Below are 20,361 nucleotides of genomic sequence, written 5' to 3'. Positions count from 1 at the left end.
TGGCCGGATAAATCTACACTAAAGGCTGAACCGCATGTAAGCGATTTAGCGAGTGACGAGATGAGCGACGGCAGCAACGACGAGAGTCAGCGACGAGCGACAGAGATCTCTCCGTCGCTCGTCGCGTCGCTCACTTTTTGGGCTTCTAGAAAACGTCGCTCATCGCCTTGGTCGCTTGCTCCCGTCGCTTTCATGCGGTTTGCCTCGTCGCGCGACTCACCGAGCGACAGCGAAGCTGGCCGCCGTCGCGTCCCACGTCGCTCGCCAAATTGCTTACAGGCGGTTTATACATTTGTCGAGTAATGCCTTAATCGCGCGATTTGAGGACCTTCCGAAATCTGGAGAGAAAAGTTGAAGGATTATTTTTGTTTCCCACGTTACAGCGCAGGTACATGTTGTATTCCGGGTGTCGCAATCGCATTTTGCTCGTCAAACAAAATACAAGCGCAAACGCTTGTCGACACTGCCTCCGCAAAGAGTGGAAATGTTCTGATGCTCGTTGGAAGAACAAGAAATGAGCATTAACTATGTTAACTAATAGAATTCTATCTTTAGCACAGCGAGAGAAGAACCAGAGAGAAGTTGGATGTTTACTATGAATTCGAAAGGTTATTTCTCTACGCAAATGCTGCAGACTTGCTATTAAGCCCTTGTGGAATTATATTACACCCCGAAGATATTGTGTTATGGGTTAGTAGTGGTAACAAACATTCCGCAAACTTCGCTATTCTCTTCGAAAAAGTGAAACAACGGAATCGTCACGCGTACTGGTTTAAGTTCTTGCTGTTGTTGTTTTCATTTTTCTTTTTTTTTCTTTATATATATATATATATATATATATATATATATATATATATATATATATATATATATATATTACATTATGTTTTAAATCTTCAAAACCGATGCGAAATTACTCATTCATCATATGTGCCAAAATACTCGTCATATTTTTAAGAAAAAAAAAGTGTAACGGAAAGAAATTTATGCATCAAACTACGCACGTTACAACTTTTTTTGCAGCGGCAAAAGTTTGCACCCCTATTTTTTTTTTGCGAGCGCGCGCTCAGTTATGACGCCAGCGAGCGGACAGCCGCCGGACAGGAGAGCCGGAACGACCCGGTGGCGCCACCGCGCGACGGGTAGGCGAGGTACTAGTTGAAGCGTCCGCCGCTAGGGCGAAGAGAAAAAGTGGGCGTCCGCCGGCCGGAGGCGTGGCTTCTAGCTGAGGGGGCCGTATAGCGAGTCCGCGTCGCGGGCCAATCGCAAGCGTATCCATCAATGTCGGCTCGTCGTCTGCCTCCCGCAATCCATCTCCTTCACCCCACGGCGGCCATATTTCGGCGTCGAACGCGCGCCGCTCTGGCCTCCATTTTTTTGCAGCCCCGGCGGCATTCTTCGAGGCGCACACAGAAACCAGAAGAAAGGGACGAGGAGAAAGACACACGAGCAATGCGAATATAGATAAGGAAATAAACAAGACATACTAGATAACAGAAACCTTACCAACCCGCTCGTTAGGAATATAAACAAAACATATGCTTCACGATATTATGAACGCAGGAAATGAATGGGTAATTTCGGTCACTCATGCATATATATCTTTTCAAGTAAATAACAAACTTCACTGGCCACCTATTATACACGAACATTACTCGGGGTGCCAAAATACATCTATAGCGGTACTGGTAACTGAACTGCCTCCCGGTGAGCCACGGTAGTGTTCCGTCTATGGTTATCAACACGAAATGTATACTGGAATCGGACCAGGCTCAAGACCACTCTTGAACACGTTAATAAAAAAAAGCAATCGATCACAGTCCCAATTAGTCTTGATTAAAAAGTATTCAATTCAATTACTTTATTACTTAAAAAAGGGTAACGACAAGGGGTGTCCAAAAGCAATCAATCTGTTATGATTACTTTCAAAGAAATTAAATCACAATTTACAATTACTAAAAAGGGTAATCGGTTACAGAAATTTGATTACTTGCAATGAGTACCGTGTGCAATTCTGCCCAACACTAATCACCACGTCAAGGAGTTGCGAAAGTTTACTGTTCTAGCGACATCTCCATTCAACCTGAAAAATTACAAAGACGAAGGTGTCCCTTGGAGAAGGGACACTAACTAGCTGCACGTGAAAATAGAGTTAGAGGGAATTTTGGCATCTGGATTTCGGTCATGGGTCGCGAAGTCTAGTACACAATGTGTATTTCAGATTCCAAAATAGGTAGAATAAGGGAGTTCAGACTCCAGCATACGTATATACTTCGTTTCAGCTTCGGTCCGAGCGCGGACAATGTTATGAGCCGAAGGGCCAATCAAATAGCACAAAAAGCGCAGCGTCATGGCGTGCTCTCTGCGTTTGGTAGGATTAGTCGGCGGAGGAGCGTGCACCGAAAGACGGCGAATACCGGCTGGTCCTATCAACTGCAGAGAGCACGCCATGACGTTGTGCCTCTTTCGCTGTTTGATTGGCCCTTCGGCTCATAACATCGGCCGCGCTCGGACCGAAGCTGAAACGAAGTATAGTACACTGGAATTCAGGTTCCATCATACGTAGCATACCGGAATCTGAATTATTACCGACTAGAAGACGAATTGCATTTCTAGGTATAGAAGTGACAGAGACAAAAGCTATACACAGTCATTTTTCAATTACTTTGCATAATTAAAAAAAGGTACTGTGTACAAACTACATACAGTAATTGATAATTATGAGCAGATCAACGCTTTTGCAACTTGACGTCCACGAAATTAAACTAACTGTAGTTACGTGTTTACCTCCACACGCGCGTTGCTTTGTGCTCGCTTCTTTTTCTAACCTCTCGCGATGCCTCGGGAGAAGCTCACAAATTCTCGCCAAGTGCTTTGAGAAATCCCCGAAAAAGAGGCATTGCATGGTTTTCAGGTTATTTATAACTTCATCTTATAAACGGTTTTCTGGTAGTCACATCTGCGTCACGAGAGTCATGTTCGATAGATACATACTCAGATAGAAGACAACAGACAAGACAATTCTCAGTTCCCTCGTAAGAATGACATGCACGGAGATTAATCGAGAGGTTCAATTAATTTACCCGCAGTATGAGCTGCAGTAAATAGCGCATTTGGCTAGTTCGCGGCCAGCCTCCCAGCGGCGTCGGGTAACTGGACAGAAGCTCACCGGGCAAAAGCTCACCGGAGAGAAACTCACCGGAAAAAAGCTCACTGATGTTTTGGTGGACAAAACCTCACCCACTTTTCGACGGTAGGGCTTCATGCCCTCTGCTCCGCCTTCTGCTGACACGTGTGCAGTACTTTCACTTTTGGTAGAACACTGCTGTTGCCAGCAAAAACTAAAGCCCACCTTACAACATGGTATTGCGAGCATTACACGTTACCTGGGTTTTTCCACCTAATTTATAGATATTAAACTTTTACAATAAACGTATAAGCAAACGTACAGAAGCAAAATCACTTCCGTGCATTGACATTAGTGTCATTTCCGTCCTTTCTGATAAAATGTTGATAACTCACGAAAGAGACAAACGATTTTCCTTTCCACTGTGAGAAACCATTGGGCGCGGTTGGGTTGCCGAATTTACCAGGTTCCAAAATATGCGTTCATTCCTGTATTTTTACACCTTTTTATAACGCAGAAACCAAATATTTCATTTATATGTCCAGTATTTGTAAACACACGCTCGAAGACGAACGAAAAACCCCTAGACAAAAAGAAGAGAAGATGGAACAATCCTTACTTTCCTTTCTTACATATTCACAATTTAAAGGGGGGGAAAGGGAGGAGGGGCCAATTGAAGCGGAACTCAAATTCCAAAGTGGTCGGTTATAGCGTGAGTAAGACCCTTTCCTTGAACCATTAAAGTGCGCATTTCGGCCACGAAAGCAAACTATTCGTCCCATTCAAAGCGAATAAAAACCGCCAGGCGTCGGCTTCTGCGCCTTTTCACCCAACATTCCAAGCAAGCCCCTCTACCACTACCCCTGGCGGCGAATCGTGCGTTCCACCCCGTGCCTCCTCGCTGACCCGAGAAAAAAAATACAATAAAAATGAGAGACAGAAAGGAAGCCAAGTACGCAACGTCTATAATTACATAATCTTCGGGCACGCTAGGCCGGCTTCAGACCAGCTTACAATGGAGGCCGCCAGGGTCGGACGCGGCGCTCCCGGCGCAAGAAGCCACAGCGCAGCGGAGCTCACTCACGGACCGCACCGCCCTCTGGCGCTGAGTCGGCTCTCTTCACTGCGTGAGGGGCGCACGCAACAACAAAAGGACGGAGACTGGCGGCGCTATGAAACCAACATAACACAGACAACACTGCACGCAAGCCTCGAGAGACAACCCAGCAAACGCAAAAAGCGCGATAAGAAAAAAAAAAAAGTATAGAAACAAAATAATAAGAAAGGAATAGGACAGGGGCTGGGATGGCGGGACTGGGGAGGGGAGGCTCGGTGTACTACCATATAATCAAATACAGCTCTGAGCGGTGAGCAAGAGAGGAACCGTGCGTACGTTGGCAGGGTCTGCTGGCTGGGACCGGAGGGGGGAGAAAAGTTTTCGGGGAGACTTTGAACCCCACAATCCAATCGCGCGAGCTGGAAAGTCCCCCCCCCCCCCCTCTTCTCCTTCCTCCCAGCGCGCACACTTTTTTGGCACGACTTGGGACGACGGCGAGTCGTGGTCGGTCGTCGTCTCTGCAGCGAGAGCCGGTCGGTGGGATCGGCGCCGACAAGGCCGGCGCGGGACAAGCGTCTGGCTCCGCTCGAGTCATTGTTCTTTATCCCTGCGGGTCCATTGTTCTTTTTCCTAGTCCTCTTCGGGGCTGGCTTCGACAAAAGAGGCCTCTTCGCTTTGCGGCTTTTGTTTGATCGCCGCCGCCCGTTTGTGCGCTCGCTCTGGAGCGTTGCATACTCGTCGATCTGTATCTGTCGGGCGACGGAGAAACGGGATTTGGGGAAAACGTGTCTGCCGTGCGGCTGCAGGCAGCGGCGCAGCCAACGGGGTGTTGTCGAGACTTCATAAGATGCTTGCCGGTTCCCCATTGGTCCCGGGATATGACGTGTAATATGTTCATTTTTTTTTTATGTTACGCATAAAATAATACATCAGTCAGTATTTACACATCCGCGCAAAGTATCTGAAAATCAATCGCTTCGGAAGGAGATTCAAACCGAAATATGAGGCTCAGGAGTTGGACAGGTTTTTAGCGAAAATCGTAGCTTCCGTTCGAACACCGCATCGATTAGCATATTATACAAGCGTGTACTGCGTTTTGGGGTCAAAACATGCAGACGGCAATAGCTTGCTTTTCGCATGCTCTGTAGGATTTTCATTGCGCGTATATTGTTGTTGTAGTGTATACCGAGATTACCTAAAGCAGATCGCGCAGGAATAGTCCCAATAGGAACCTGCATAAATGTGATTTTTTTTTTTCGATCTTACCAGAATTTTTTGTTAATATCCTTCATAAAAAAAAGAAAAAGAAATTAAGTTTCTGTCAAGGCCGCTGGTTGCGAACGCACATTTTAAAATCCTCAAATATCAGAAGCTCATAAAAAAAAAAAACTTAGAATTAAAATGTTTCTTATGAACAAAATAAAAACCACAACACTTAAAAAAAAAAAAAAAAAAAAAAAGATACCGTGCGTCTACTTTTCCGTACACAACACTCGGAGTGCCAATCACCGCAACTTACGTAGGTAGCTCAGCGAATGACGATGCCGAAACATATTTATTTAGACCAAAAAACGCAGTCTGAATTGTTACATTAAGCAATACAAGCGTGACGTTTTGCTTTGCTTAACGTCACAATTCAGACTGCGGATTCTGGTCTAAACATATGTTTCGGCATCGTCATTCGCCGAGCTGCCTCCGTAAGTTACGATGATTGGCTCTCCGAGTGATGTGCGGGAAAATACACGCACGGGCATTTTTAGAGTTTGGGAACAACGCTTAGGCAACACCACCTAGAATAATCAGAGCCTGTGGACTCGAAGTTTGACGTCATCACGTCATCATACGGTTTAGAGAAGCTCGTTTTAGCGACTACCGCTCTACCGACCCCAGTTTATCGAATCGCGTCACAGAGAAGCTCAGTTTAGAGAAAATGGCGATGAGCCGCTTTTTAGCAAATTCGGCCGCGGCGTGTACGGGTGGAAAACCCAGGTGGGTTAACATTTTTGTGATGAGCAGTGATGAGCAACACCTAGGGGGGGGGGGGGGGGTACACCCCCCCCCTGTTTTTCTGAAGGCGCCCCCTAGTTCGCAACGACTCCTCTATTCTCAATACTCCCCCCCCAAACCCTGCCCCCCCCCCCCCTCCCTAAAAATTTAGACAACCCCCATAATTTTAATTACTGGGGAGACCCCTGGTGATGAGCCGCCGCAGACTGTCGCCACGAAGCGCCGCAAACAGGGGTGTCCGGGTGGGTTAACACGCGACCCAATGATACACGCGCGAAGCGGGGGTGCCTTTTTTTAAGAACCGTCACCTTTTCGATAAACAGCATTTCTCTAGATTGAGGTTCCGCTTTCTCTAAATTGAGTTTCGATAAACAGAGCCCTTTCTCTAAGACGTGTTCCGGTAAAATAGCGTTGGACCAATCGTAGTAAACTCCACGTTGAGACGGAGCGAAGAAACTGATTGGATACGAGTGCTGCGCCAGTGCTCGGCTGGGCCTCGTGTCCAATGAACGTGTGGGAGGACGCTCGGCATCGGGATCGGTTCAATCGCCGAGTTGGCGCCATCCGACGCTGATGAAGTTCCATGGAGGAAGAGTGGGGCATTCAAAGACCATCAATGTTCTAGATGGCGTTGGGTTAGACGATAAAAAACATACTGCCTCAGCGCGCTGGATTTGAGAGTGCGTTAGCTGCGCCAACACGGCTATGGCTGCGCCAGCAGGGATGCAATTTTGACGCGTCGAATTGAATTATCCCGTCGAATCCTCTTTAACTAGCACGTTTATATGGATTCGAATCGACTGGTGGGGACACCTCGTGTCGAAGGATTACAACGCAACCCCCGTGACCGGTCCGTCGTTTCCGGTTTGCCCAGCGCGCGGGATATCGGAATGACGGGGCATAGATGATTAGGGTAGTCCATCGGCGACGATGCGGTCTGGACGGTGTGACAAGACGCTTGAAGGTCATCCCAAAGCCTTTCGCTCTCCCTCCCTCCTCTCTCCCATCCTTCAGGTACTCGATTCGATTCGCTAGAATTTACTATGGAGGTTTCGATTGGAATTGGAAATCTCAAAGCACTCCCTTCAAACGGGTCGGATCGGACTCAGCTCGATGCGCTTGGCTAGAGCATCGAGGCGCTTGCATGGGTCGATTCGATACGCTACTGCCGCATTCATGTAAACTCAACCAATGCTTATGCGTGCAGCCTCCCCCTCCCCCCCCCCCCCCCAAACACGCACACACACACACACGCTCCCCGCACCTGAAAGACCAAAACAGTCAGATATCTTGAGCTGGGGCAAGTTCCCTGCATGAAGCAATATTAACAACATCTTCAGTGACTATTACATAACACGCAGTATTGAGTCTAGACGATGATTTTCTGGCGCACGCATTGACGTCAGAACCTGATCGTGATTTTATACTTATACCTCTAACAGGTAGATGATAAACAAAAACATTCACTTCGACACGGGCACAAGAAGAAAAAAAAATCCTAAAAAGGTAGGACTGTGATTAACTAACGGATCCATTAATTTTATAACGCAATAATCTCTCGTCACAACCCTTATGTGGGATTGTCAGAGGCATTGCGTCTGTCGCTCTCAAAATGAACATGAATCTAAATACCGGCGAGGTTTCTTGTCTTCCGATGCTCCAAGTTTCAAAGAGTACAACTGTAAAAATTTAAATGGTTAATATTGTGAAGAAACATTAGTGGGCCATAAAGTCTAGGGTTCCATGCTTTCGAATAAATCCGATGAAATCCGAAAAACACTCGCAAGTAAAATTTTCTTAACACCAGATTTCTCAAAAAAAAAAAAAAAAAAAACACCTCAGAATTTGGAGGCTACGATGGCCAAAAAGTAACAAAAAAGGAATTTTTCTACAAGTGAGTTTCGTCAGAGCAACGCTCACACATTACATTACAGCAACACTCACACATTACAGTTTCCTCAGAGCAACGCTCACACATTACAACTTTTCAAAACCCTTCATATAGTTCCAATTACAGAGCATTATAATTATAAACCTTTTCAAACATATCATACGTCTCTCAGGCAAAATCAACTTGTTTTTCTATCAATCGCCAATATAAAGCGGAGGGTGCCTGCATATGCAGGCTGTTGTGTTGACACAAGGTCAACGCCTCGCTCGAGAACAGGCTACGGCCTCCAGATGTTGCTGTACTCGTTGCTTAATGTTATAAACAAAATATATAGATTGGGCACGGATTTGATGAATTTGAACAGAAAGGATATTCGTTCAATGTTTCTCTATCTCTAGTGTTATGTGTGCCTATTCTTGATGGGACCTCCGACCTGCAAGAAATGTTCGTGATGTATGTCAGATATTTTTTTCTGCTTAATGTTGTGTGTTTTGATCCTATGTAATCCTTGTTCTGCGGGTCACTAGTATGTAAAATAGTTTCTCTCGTTGCTGGTGGGGAGGAGAAACTCTGTGAAGCGACAAGTCTGCTTTTTTTTTTCTTCCTCCCCCTCTCCCCTGGAGAGAAACAATAAAGTTGAAGTTGAAGATTCCTTCAAAATCTCGTAGTAGTGACCAAAGAAGGTTCACCGTTTATCCCGTCGGGCGGGGTTCGTCCAGGACAGCGAGGCATTGTAATTCTGGGTCGCGACACAAGCCACTCTTTTGATTTCCAGATTTATCTTGTTAGAGAAATGTAGCAGTCAAGTATCCAGGATTTTTTTTTCTTTTTGAGAGGGAGGGGGCTGGATGTCTATGGCTTGAGGTAAGGCGGAGGGGGAGGGGGGGGGGGGGGGCAAAATGCACGTGCATATTATGGAGTCGGCTAAATTTTTTTTTTTTGGGGGGGGAGGAGGGGGGGGAGGAGGGGGGGGGGCGCCCCATAAGGCTCCCCACTGGCTCTGCCGCTGCAATGTAGGGTTGTGATTTGATAACCGTGAAACCTGTGAACTCTTCGATTTCATTGGAGGGACAGCTGGGGCTTCTATCTCACCACTCCACCCCGCACACCCGCAGGGAGAAGCGGTAGAATAGGATGAAAAGAAAACAAGCTTTCAAACGACTACGTCAGGGAAGAAGTTCAGTGGTTTTAATGTGTCTTTTTCAATTTTTATCGCGGGACAGCTAGTATTACTAATGCCAAGGGCGCCAATGTCATGTACACGTGCATTTTTTATAAGTCTCGGGCAGGGATATCATACCCGCCAGTTAGTATTTTTTATTTTCAATCTTGAAAATTGAGAAACATACCAAAAATCGTTCAGCCTTTCCACTCTCGTGAAGAAGGACGACCAGCGGAGCTGTACTCGATACACTGTGTGCTTCTTTGTCGTCTGTTTTTCGCGCTGTTTCCTACGATGAATTCCCACGAACGCGCCGAACTATCCCTTCGTCTATTATAGCTCGAAAGGTTGCCGCCATCTACGAGCAACGGCGGAAACCATACTGGTTGTGTGCTTGCCGCCGTCGCTTATAGATGGCGGTAGCTGTCCAGGTAGGATTGTGTCGACATACCGGACACGATCCTGGGGAACCTAGCCCTTAACAGCTCCGCTGTAAAATAAAGGCCCTACTTTGGAGAATTGGAAATCTAACAAAAATAAACTCCGAATATTTGGCAAAAAAATAAACTCCGAAGTTCATGAGAAATAAAATCCGAAAACACGGAGCCCTAGCTATAACTGATTTCCTTGGCATGAATCTCGCCCGTTACACTTTTATCCGTACCTAACGCATGTCTCAATAACCGAGATTTCACTTTAGTAGCTGGCACTACTATAATAGGGCCAGCTGAACTTAGGAAGACAGAATATAGAGAGAAAAAGGGACAGACATACCGCTGGACTACCAACGGTATCTCTGTTCCTTCTTCCCTCTATATTCTATTTTCCTAAGTTCAGCTGGTACTATCATAGTTGTTGGCACTAACAAGCTCAACTTCAGCCCGTTACTCAGTAGCTGGCAATTGGGTATCAGCAGTATTGTGCTTTACGCAGATTAAGAATTTGTAGCCGATGAATAGGGAACCTTCACACAAATAATTAATCGGTCAATCGGTGTAACGCAGAAGCTGATATTTCTCCCAGGTATGTTGAGAGTTTAAATAAACACTATACATTTGGGGAACACAATTACTGGGATTCTTTTAGCTCTAGCCATACAGGAACAGTATACGTTTGAAAGACAACATTTTATTTATTTTTATTATAGTTTGGCATATATTCAAATGCTACGGCTAAAAGAAGAGAGAAGAAGAGAAATAAATGTGCACACCTTTTTACTGACATGAAGTTGCCAGTTAGTTGTACTCTGTAACCAACTCAAACGCATGAGGTATGTGTAATTTGCCTAAAAGTATTTCTGATCCATGTACGAGACAGCAGATTTAGAAATATTACCGTGATGCTTTGCTGATCACTCATCCCCCTTACCGTAGGCAGCAGGAACACGGAGAAGGAAACACAACGCAATAAGAATATTCTCCATCGTGAAGTTAAGCAGCTAACAAAAAATATGTTCTTTAACTTTTTAGACACGTCAGTTTATTTACATGTATCTAGAACAGATTGTCAGTGAAGCACTGATCTTACAGTGACTAAGTTCTTGGTGTTTAAGTTTGAAAACGAGACAAAGGCGATGCCCGGGAGAACATCAGAACATAAAAGGTCCACTTTAACTGATATCCCGATTAAAAAATTAGTCAGTAACTAATACAGTAATCGGATCAACGGTTGCTTAATGCATTATTTTACAGACCTAGTATTAGTCCCATATACATTGACTTTTTTTTCTTCCTACTTACCTTTGCCATCAGCAAGTCGCTTTCGAATGTATGACAAAGAAACCAACAAGCAATAGTGTTCCCGAAATATATATTATATTTAGAATCGTGATAGAGTTTATCAATTCTATGAGCACCCGGCATTATGCTGATTAATTACTTAATTTATTGACCTAAGGTCACAGATAAATATGCTAAAAATAGTAATCGAATCACAGCTCTACAAAAATTGCTAAAACCGTAATATTCCAACATCAAATCACAATGTCGAGTGCGTAGCGGAAACACGCCCTCATATTTTCGACAAATTTGTGGAGCACAACCTTCTGGAATGCCACAGCAATAGAGCCCCAGCACGGACGACCACTCCGACAATTGGAGACGATGCAACCCAGATGACATTTATAACTTATTTTTCCTTACTAATAACCTAATGAAATTGTCATAAAAAAACACAAATAAATAATTCATCTCCATCCTCGTTCAGCTGTGTGTGGCAATTAGCTTGTGTTTACGCGCGTATGTCTGTATGCGCGTGGATTCTGTACCAAAAAAGGCTAGCGACAAATGGGCATGAGGAGTAAAATAAAAACAGTTTTCATAAAGTGATGATGTGCCGTGTGTTCAAGATATGAAAACAAATAATTTACAACGCACACTCTTAAAAACATGCTAGTACGTCACTAGGAAAAAGCTAGCAACTGCTTGTCACATATGTTATTAAATACATATCGTAACAGTAGGTAGTAACGGTCAAGCTAGTAATGGGTTACTAACCAATCTAGTATATTTTCGCACCTCTAGCTAGTAACTGGCACTTACTCTCAAAAGACTCAGGTGGCGCTAGTCAACGTCAAATTCAAAATTGGCAAAAACATTATTATCACTTGGATAATCTTTTTCCACGCGGCGACACGCTAACCCAATCGCTGCCGCCAATAGCTACCCATGCGTCTATTATACAGATCATTTGAAAGAAGTCGGTTGGTCAGTGACCACCTCGTCCGTGAACGATGTTACAAACTGGGAGCTACCTTCGCATCAATATTGTTCTCCTATATTGTTACTAAACATTCCAAGAAATGTATATTTTACTAAGTAACGGTACACAGAGTAATGATTTGCGACAGCCTATAAAACAGCGTCCCCATACGTTCCCAGCAGCCATGTTTTCGCGACCCCACATAGCAGCTGCAGTTACTACTTGTCGCGCTTTTGAGGTAGCAAACATAGCTAGTTAAAAGGCAGTAACGGTCAGGAAAAGGTAGCAACTGCTGCACTTACTTTTTACTACATATCCAACCTTTGAGGTAGTAAATAGTTGGTAAAAAGCAGTAACAGTCAGAGAAAGGTGGTAACTGCTGCAGTTACTAGCTTTTTAAAAGCTCTTTTCTAAGAGTGTAACATACGCGAGCTATCAGGGAGGCCTGAAGTTTCTCAGTCTAAACTGTCTATACAAAGAATGAAAGGAATTGATTTCTTATGAAATGTAGATCTAAAGTAAGTCTACAAGATGCTTACTTGCAGATCCCCAGTCAAATCTGCATTCTTTCTAGAAACTGTAGATTACAAATCCCTGTGCCATAAATAAAAACTGAGTAACAGGCTGCATCAAGAGCTCCTTCTAAAATGAAACAAGAAAAACGACATCCTTGTTCACCGGCGAGTCCCTTGAACTGAGTCAATCTTCCCAAACGCTGGACCATGCATGACCTCTGCAATTATATTTTTCTCAATTTCAATTCTGAGTTTCATAAATTTCGTTAAAGACCTGAAAAAAAAAAGAAAAAAAGGACATTTCGCGGCTAAGGATAAATAACCTTTTTAAGGGGTTTCAGCTGCCGGATGAACGAATAAATAAGGATAATATTATTAGAATGTCAGGACTGATTCAATTAAAATCATATTTATATCAAAGTAAGAATAAACACCAAAGCACTTCTTTTTGTGAAAGGTAATGACGAAAAGCTGCCAATGAGAAATATACAACCGAACTTGGTCCACACCTTTTGGAAGTCCTATGTTTAGTGGAAAAAAAGTGAACAATACAACACTTGCACATAGTAATTCTTTTAACTGAATCTTTTCAACGACAACCCTTCGTACGTTCAGTGAGCACAATCGTTGCAATACGAATCTTACCTTTTTTTTTATAAACGATTATTCAGAGATGCTTGCATGCTGTTATTACTTATAGTTGAACCCTGATGATGTGTTCGTTTACAGTCGCCATAGTGTAAAACGGAATCTAATATGGGGAAAAAAAAAACACCTGACAGTATTTTAAGGCTATTTGTACCCACCGGGCACCGCTTCTTTCCTGTGTGTCTTTAACCATAACGACGTGTTCAAAAAATGTTTTTAAAAAGTCATAAAAATTTACAACACCGGTGGATCTGATCTTATATGACTACGCTTAAATTTAACCGTAACGGTTGAAACGGGTAGATGTTAGGAGAAGGGTAACTCTAGACTTAAAGCCTTTCTATCCTTTGTTTTTGTGGTTATTCCTGATCAAGTTTTTTTTTTTTTTTTTTTTTTTTGTGGTTATTCCTGGCCATGTATTCTTTACGCCACGTCATAAACCTGCCAAGAGACAACAGAACGGCTGTCAAATAAAATACAACATTATATAGAGTAGATCGCTAACTTCAAACAACCTAATAAATAAACACTTAACCACCAACACTCGGTTTAGACTGGAGCGAAAACATAAATATAATAAACAATTCAAATATTTACAATGCAGGAAAAACATGGAAGACAGAACAGTTGCTCGAGTAAACGTAGACATTACTAGCACCAACAATAAGGTACACAGGAGCGAACCATATTTTTTTCTAATCGGAGTTGGGTCAGAACATCACCTTAATATTTATCCCATCTGCATACCTCAATCAGTGACATTATCATTAGCGACACCTAAAAGACACCGACAAACTCAGATTCTGTAAGCAAAAATTACTCGACATATGCTACTCACCGACCTGAAGTGTGCAGCTCATCTAAGTGCGCCAAGGTCATCTGAAAAAGATTAAAAAAAATATACACACATATATATATATATATATATATACATATATATATATATATATATATATATATTTTTAGAAAACCAGATTTTCAGAAGACTAGAACAGTCGAAGCTCACCAGGTCCTATGGATACAGGTCGTGACACAGGAAGAACATTGTTCGCTCGGTTTAAATTATTGACTCTCAAACGTGGGACACTTCTATTGAACCCTATCTGGCAACAACGGTGGTGCATTGTGCACCTTGAGGGTACCAGCAAAGGCGCTAAATATGTTCTACATTCCTATAATATCTGAATAAGTGTGCTGAGAGAGCCAGCAAAATGGTCTGCGCTAAGGCATTGAGCACCGTGAAACTTAATGTTCAGTGCCAAAACACAGATAATCTTTTTTTTTTTTTTAGGTTTAAAGATATTTTTGCTTTCGTCATTGGCCGAGCTCCATCCGTTGATCGCAGCGATTGGCCCCCCCAAGTGCTATGCAAATAAACAAAACTATATTTTTTTTCTTTGTATGTCGTTAGTAAGAAACATTAAGACAGTCGCCCTTGGAGTATAAAGCTTTATATATATACGAACTCTGTTCCCCCCTAAAAATAAAGAAAAAGTACGTTTTTCTTTGTGTTGCCACACAAGCTATAGATATGCTAGTTCAACACAGAATGAGCTCTCTTTTTTACGGTAATCACGGGCTTATAGCTTGATTATTGATCACACACATTAGCGTAAGGCGGTGTTTTGCGAACGCATAGTTTCACATAATCGTCCATCCTGCTTTAAAGTAGAAACAAAAATAAAGGACGCTCCGAGCCGTATGCATGCATGTCTGATTATGAGGTAGGGGCGAGGGCCTAAGATCGACTAGAAGGGAATACGAAGCAAAACTGAGCTGCGGAAGCTCGCAAGTTTCCCCTTCTTACGAGAAAGCCCCGCTTTCGAGCCATTAAAGCTTCCAAAGTTCATGCTTGAAGCTGATGTTGTGCGGCAAAGCCCCTATAACGAAGATATGTCGGCTCATTTTGAGCGAACGGTCTGTTGCCGCTTTCCTCGCTTCCTGGTCATGCGTTTACACGATGCTTCGCCAGAAAAAAAAAAAAAAGAAAAGAAAAAAGACAGGTTTGCCAAGTCGTCGAAGAATGTCTAGGAGCTTCATTAAGTGATGCGCATTTTGACATATTTTAGTATTATTAGAAAGTGTTCATATGCAAATTGTTTATTTCTGGAAATGGTTCCCCAAACCTTTCTTGAATGACACAATTCATAGTGTCTTTTATTACTACAGAGATACATGAAATTGTATTTTCCAACATGCTGTGTGCATACCTAAGAGAACTTGTAAAATAAATTATGTAAGTTGTCAAGACGTTGATGTTTCAGTCATAAAACTAACTGTCGCAAAAAGTAGCACCTGAAATATCGTCAGTTTCCAATGCCTGAAATTGTCCTTGTTATATTTCCGCGAAACACACCTGCTCCGTGTCAATGTAGCTTGGCAAAAGATGAATGCAACGGCCCCCGTTCTTCAAATTGTGAAGTATCCTGCCATCACAATTATTAATACCTTTTTTTTTTGAGAAGTAGGTCTTCACAACTACTCTCCAGCGCAAACGTTTGTAACATCTATTCATATAATAATAATAATAATAATAATAATAATAATAATAATAATAATAATAAGAATAATAAAAATCTGCCGCGAAGGGACGTTGTTTACACGCTCATTTTACTTTTTTTTTTGTAATTTTGAAACATCTTCACAGCTGGCGAAAAATGTTTTTTTTTATTAATAATGTCCTATGACAACCACATTTGGAAAGTAAAAGCTCGATAATATGTACAATGCAACTACCAAGGTTTAACTAAATGTATGTTTTATATTTATAAAGACGTAAAAACAAATTATTTTGTTACGCCTTTGAAAATTGGGTTTTTGCGATTATAATTTATTTTCTAATAACATCGTTCTCATACATACAATTTTTGTTCATTCCACTCAGTGGTTTAAAAGGAAAGAATTAGCCTATTTGCTAGGCCCTTTTAAGTGTGCTGCCATGTCTCGCTTGCATTCGAGAGTATGTTTTGTTTTTTGCACATGTATTACATCCAGAACATAAAAAATACAAGCTATATAAGAAGTTCAGAACACGGGGTATATACGAAAATAATATAAATCTCTCTAAACTGTTAAAAGTTCATTCAATTATCGAAAAAAAAAAGAGTTGCGCTTTCAGTGAAAGTTAACAAAGAGGTAGAAAAGTTGTCTCACTAAATATTTCGTCCGGAGATATTTACATTATTTCATCATCCCGGAAAATATTTTTAATGTTCCAAAAGGAAAAAAAATCGAAGGCAATAAATAAAAGAAGTCAAAAGAGAAAAACAAGTGAACGCACACAAATGAAAGCAAAAACTAAGTCGAAGTTGATCTAGGAGTTCAGAAAACTACTCTCTCAAAAAGGTCTGCAGGTTGACTGCTCTGAAAATACGAGATAGCCAATAACGGCGAGTGATAGAAGGATCACACGAGATAGCCAATGACGGCAAGTGATAGAAGGATCCCAGCGAATAACAAAGCTCGAACACAATTAAAGATGAAGAAAAAAAAAATTATTCGCAGGAACAATGAGCATGGCGTTTGAGCGTTCGACTTGCCGACTGTCCCTGCGCAAATTGCATTTTTCAGTATAACCAGATTCGTCATTCGCTCAAAATCTTACTGTATTTTTTTTTTTACTGGCTTTTTTTATGGGCTGCAGGAAGGGGAACTAAACAACTTTCTAATTCTGAACAATTACCGACAGTTTCACCCTTTTGTGGCCAAAGTTTTAAGGGAATGGGCAGCCTAATTTATTTAGTAATTCAGGCGATAGACTGTGAGGCGAGTGTCACACAACAAAACGTATTTTTACCCGTAGTGGTAAAAATACCGTAGTGGGAAGCATAGCTCCCAACCGTATTGGGAGGCATAGCTCCCATTGACCAATTTATGGACCATTTTCCGCGAAATTTCCAGAAGCGTGGCTCTGTGTAGATAGATTGGTGCGCAGCAGGCAGTGCATGTGCACATCGTTCTTTTTTCACGCTGCTAGCTACTACAGTGCCATCACCGGTGGAAGTTGGGGTTTTCAACTTTCTTCTTGGGCAAAATACGGCCACGGATAAGTTTATTTATTTCATTTATTTATTTCAAATACTGCCAAACCTTGCGGGTTATAGCGGGAGTGGATACAGCAATATATCAAACAAGATGCAGGTGACACAAGAAATTATCATAGAACAATCATTTTCACAGGTGCAACTACTCCTCAGCAAACCAGGTCATCAACTTTTCTTCAAATTTTTCAACAGAAGTGACGTCCGAAAAAAACACTTGGGGTTAATCTGTTCCATTCTTCAATTGTTTTGACAAGAAACGAATATTTAAAAAATATCGATATTGGGCATAAATGGGTCAACTGACAATTCATAGTTCAATCGTCGAGACCGTCTTCCAGGAGATCTGATATAAGTTTGCGTGTCAATATGGAGATACTTAAAATACAAAAAAAAAAAAAAAAAAAAAAACTTCAGCCGCGCAATTTTGCATCTTGATGCTAAGGAGGATGACTGGGCTTCCCTCAACAATGCCGAAACACACTCGTGTCTGTCGTATTTAGAAAACATAAGCCTTGCCGCTAGCCTTTGAATGCGCTCCACTTTATCTATTTGAGTTTGTGCGTGGGGGTGCCATATTATCGATGCATATTCCAATGTTGGGCGCACTAGAGTTTTATAAACGCTGGTCCGGATATCGGAGTTCGTCCCTCTTAGAGATCGCCTTTTAAAACAAAGTTTCCTATATGCTGAATTACATACATTTTCAACGTGCGTATCCCAGCAGAGATCACCCGAGATAGTAATACCAAGCTACTTATTAGTGTTAGAACGTTGCAAAACTACGCCGTCTATTTCATACGAGAACATCAACGGAGACTTCTTTTTGGTGATGCTTAAGCCAGTTGTTTTATTAAACTTAATTCGCATATCCAATTTTTCACACCAGTGAAATATAGTTCTCAAAGAGTCATTCAATAATTCTTGATCATCTACAGTTATTACGGGGATGTAAACAAAACAATCATCAGCAAACAAACGCACTTCTACAACTGGGTCGATATCTTTAGCGATATCGTTAACATAGACTAAAACAAAACTGGCCCTAAAACAGATCCTTGGGATACGCCATACCTGACCGGTAAAACAGATGACGCATGACCGTCAATTTCAACGTACTGTGTCCTATAAGATAAGCATGATTTGATCCAAAGAACCAAGTTCTTATCAACACCAAGAAGCAATAACTTTTCAACTAACTTTGTATGCATGACTCTGTCAAATGCTTTAGATAAGTCGACAGATACAACATCGACTTGGCCACAAACATTTAGCACTTTTCCAAACTGATTGAGTTCATTCCTGCGAAAACCGTGTTGTTTATCATAAAAAAGGTTGCTGTCTTCTAGAAAATCAACGGGATGCTTAGAAATGATGTGTTCGAACATTTTCCATGATGTTGATGTCAACGATATTGGCCGGTAGTTTTTAACTTCAAGATGGTTGCCCTATTTGTGAATGGGCACAACTTTGGCAATTAACCAATATTTGGTAAGCGAAATTTACCTATAGTCCGTTACAAGTCAAGAAGGTAGGAGAAGCTCCTCCCACAAGCGTGATGCGCCCGTTTCAAATCTCTCCGCAGTCGAAAGAAGAGTTCACTGGAAACGCTCCTTGTTCCGCTTCAATGGATTCCAACTTGACTCCAATCCCACTTTTTAAGAAGGCGACTTTTTTGTATTTATTGGAGGGGGACGGAGCCCCTGAAATCAGCCTTTGTTTCCATCGGAGGGGGAAAAACTAATCTCCCTCTCGTGACTTCCACAATGCTAAGTCAGAGTCTAAAGAAAAAGCAAATATGTACTAAAGGAAAGACCCTCCTCGTGCGTTCGCCGCGACGTCACGGAAACGATGGGACGCTATTGGATACGGAGGTGGCGGAGGGATATCTGATTCCCTTTGAGGGGCATTTGCCGTTACCTTCTTAACCTGTAACCGACTATAGCGACTTTTGAAAGATAATGGTCAAAAAGCGTGAAACCGGTTCGCAGTAACGCCTCAAGAATTCATTTGGGATTTTATCTGGTACCGGTGATTTTTCGTCTCGCATGTTTCATTCTAGAAAAAAAAAAAAAACAACAAAGCTCATCTTCCTTGTCTCTGGTCACGGTATTGCACAAAAACGCAAGCGTCCACAACTTTAAGGTCCATCAGAGTTTGGCTCTACAAGCAAAATACGGCTTTCCTTAATTAAGACGCACGAAGGTTTTGAAACCGGACAAAAACAAACAAAGCGTTACCTCTATCTATCTACGAGCCCCAGCACACGCACTTGCCGAGAAATGAAGATAACTCGAAATCTCACTCCTTGAAATAAAAAGAAAAAGATTTTGTTTTGTTTCGTGTGTTCAAAAAAGGACATGCCGCACTCCAAAAGTGGGTAAGCGGGCATCCGAGTGGCCATGTTCGCCGCACTTATTTTTCTCCCGGATAAATATACTGCCCCCCCCTCCCCCCCCCACCCCTTCTCGCCACGAAAGGGTTAAGAAACGAAGAGCATGGGCCTCTTATATGATCTCGCTTCGTGAATGGCTCTTTGGTGTTCTTATCGTCTAATGTCGCAGTCTTGTTGGCTGTGGAGCGATAATAACAACATGCCGGCGACTCGCCACGTCCTGTGTTTCTTAAAGGCCGACGAAAAACCAGAAAGCAGAAAACCCTCCCTCCATTCCTCCTTTCCATTCGAAAAAGAGGGAGATCTTTTTTTTTTCTGCGAGGACCAACTGATGAGAGCAACCTCGGAGACCCCCTCCGGTGGGGAGAGGATAAGACAGAAGGGAGAGAAGGAAACTGGGAGCCGGTTTTCTGCCCGGCAGAAGACGATTCTGTGGGTCGGGCTTTGAGCTGTCGGCGAGTATTCAAGGTGTTCCAAGTAAACTTCTGCCAAGTCTTTAAAAAAATAAAGCTGGCGAACAGTATGCGTGTCGAGCCAACGCAGCATTCTTCACAATCCTATTGAGCGAGTCAGGAATTTGTGTGTGTGTGTGTGTGATGTGCCGAATTTGTTAATAAAAGCAGATTAACTATAAAGATTATTTATTATTAATTTTTTGCGCGGACTTTATAGTGCAAAAAATTGTGTTGAAAAATATCCCATCTTGTCGTTTCCACCAATGTGGTCTTTCTGTATCTAATTGTTTTAAATACAAAAGAAAAACACACGAAAATAAAAATACACAAAAAACCATATTTCACGTGGTTACCCGCTAGCGAA

The 20,361-nt window shown here is 42.4% G+C and overlaps 1 protein-coding gene across 1 annotated transcript; it reads right to left on the bottom strand.

Moving 5' to 3' along the window:
* Positions 1–17,414: 17,414 nt before the first annotated feature.
* LOC120849979 lies at positions 17,415–17,888 on the bottom strand (the record flags this gene model as incomplete). Its single annotated transcript, XM_042287438.1, has 1 exon — positions 17,415–17,888. A coding segment is annotated over one exon (474 nt), but the record flags the coding sequence as incomplete, so codon positions are not given.
* Positions 17,889–20,361: the final 2,473 nt, after the last annotated feature.

The sequence above is a fragment of the Ixodes scapularis genome, unplaced genomic scaffold (genome assembly GCF_016920785.2).
Source record: "Ixodes scapularis isolate PalLabHiFi unplaced genomic scaffold, ASM1692078v2 PGA_scaffold0__279_contigs__length_252992795, whole genome shotgun sequence".
Lineage (NCBI taxonomy): Eukaryota > Metazoa > Arthropoda > Arachnida > Ixodida > Ixodidae > Ixodes > Ixodes scapularis.
The sequence above is the reverse complement of the archived record's forward strand: the minus strand, read 5'-3'. Positions and strand labels throughout refer to the sequence as shown.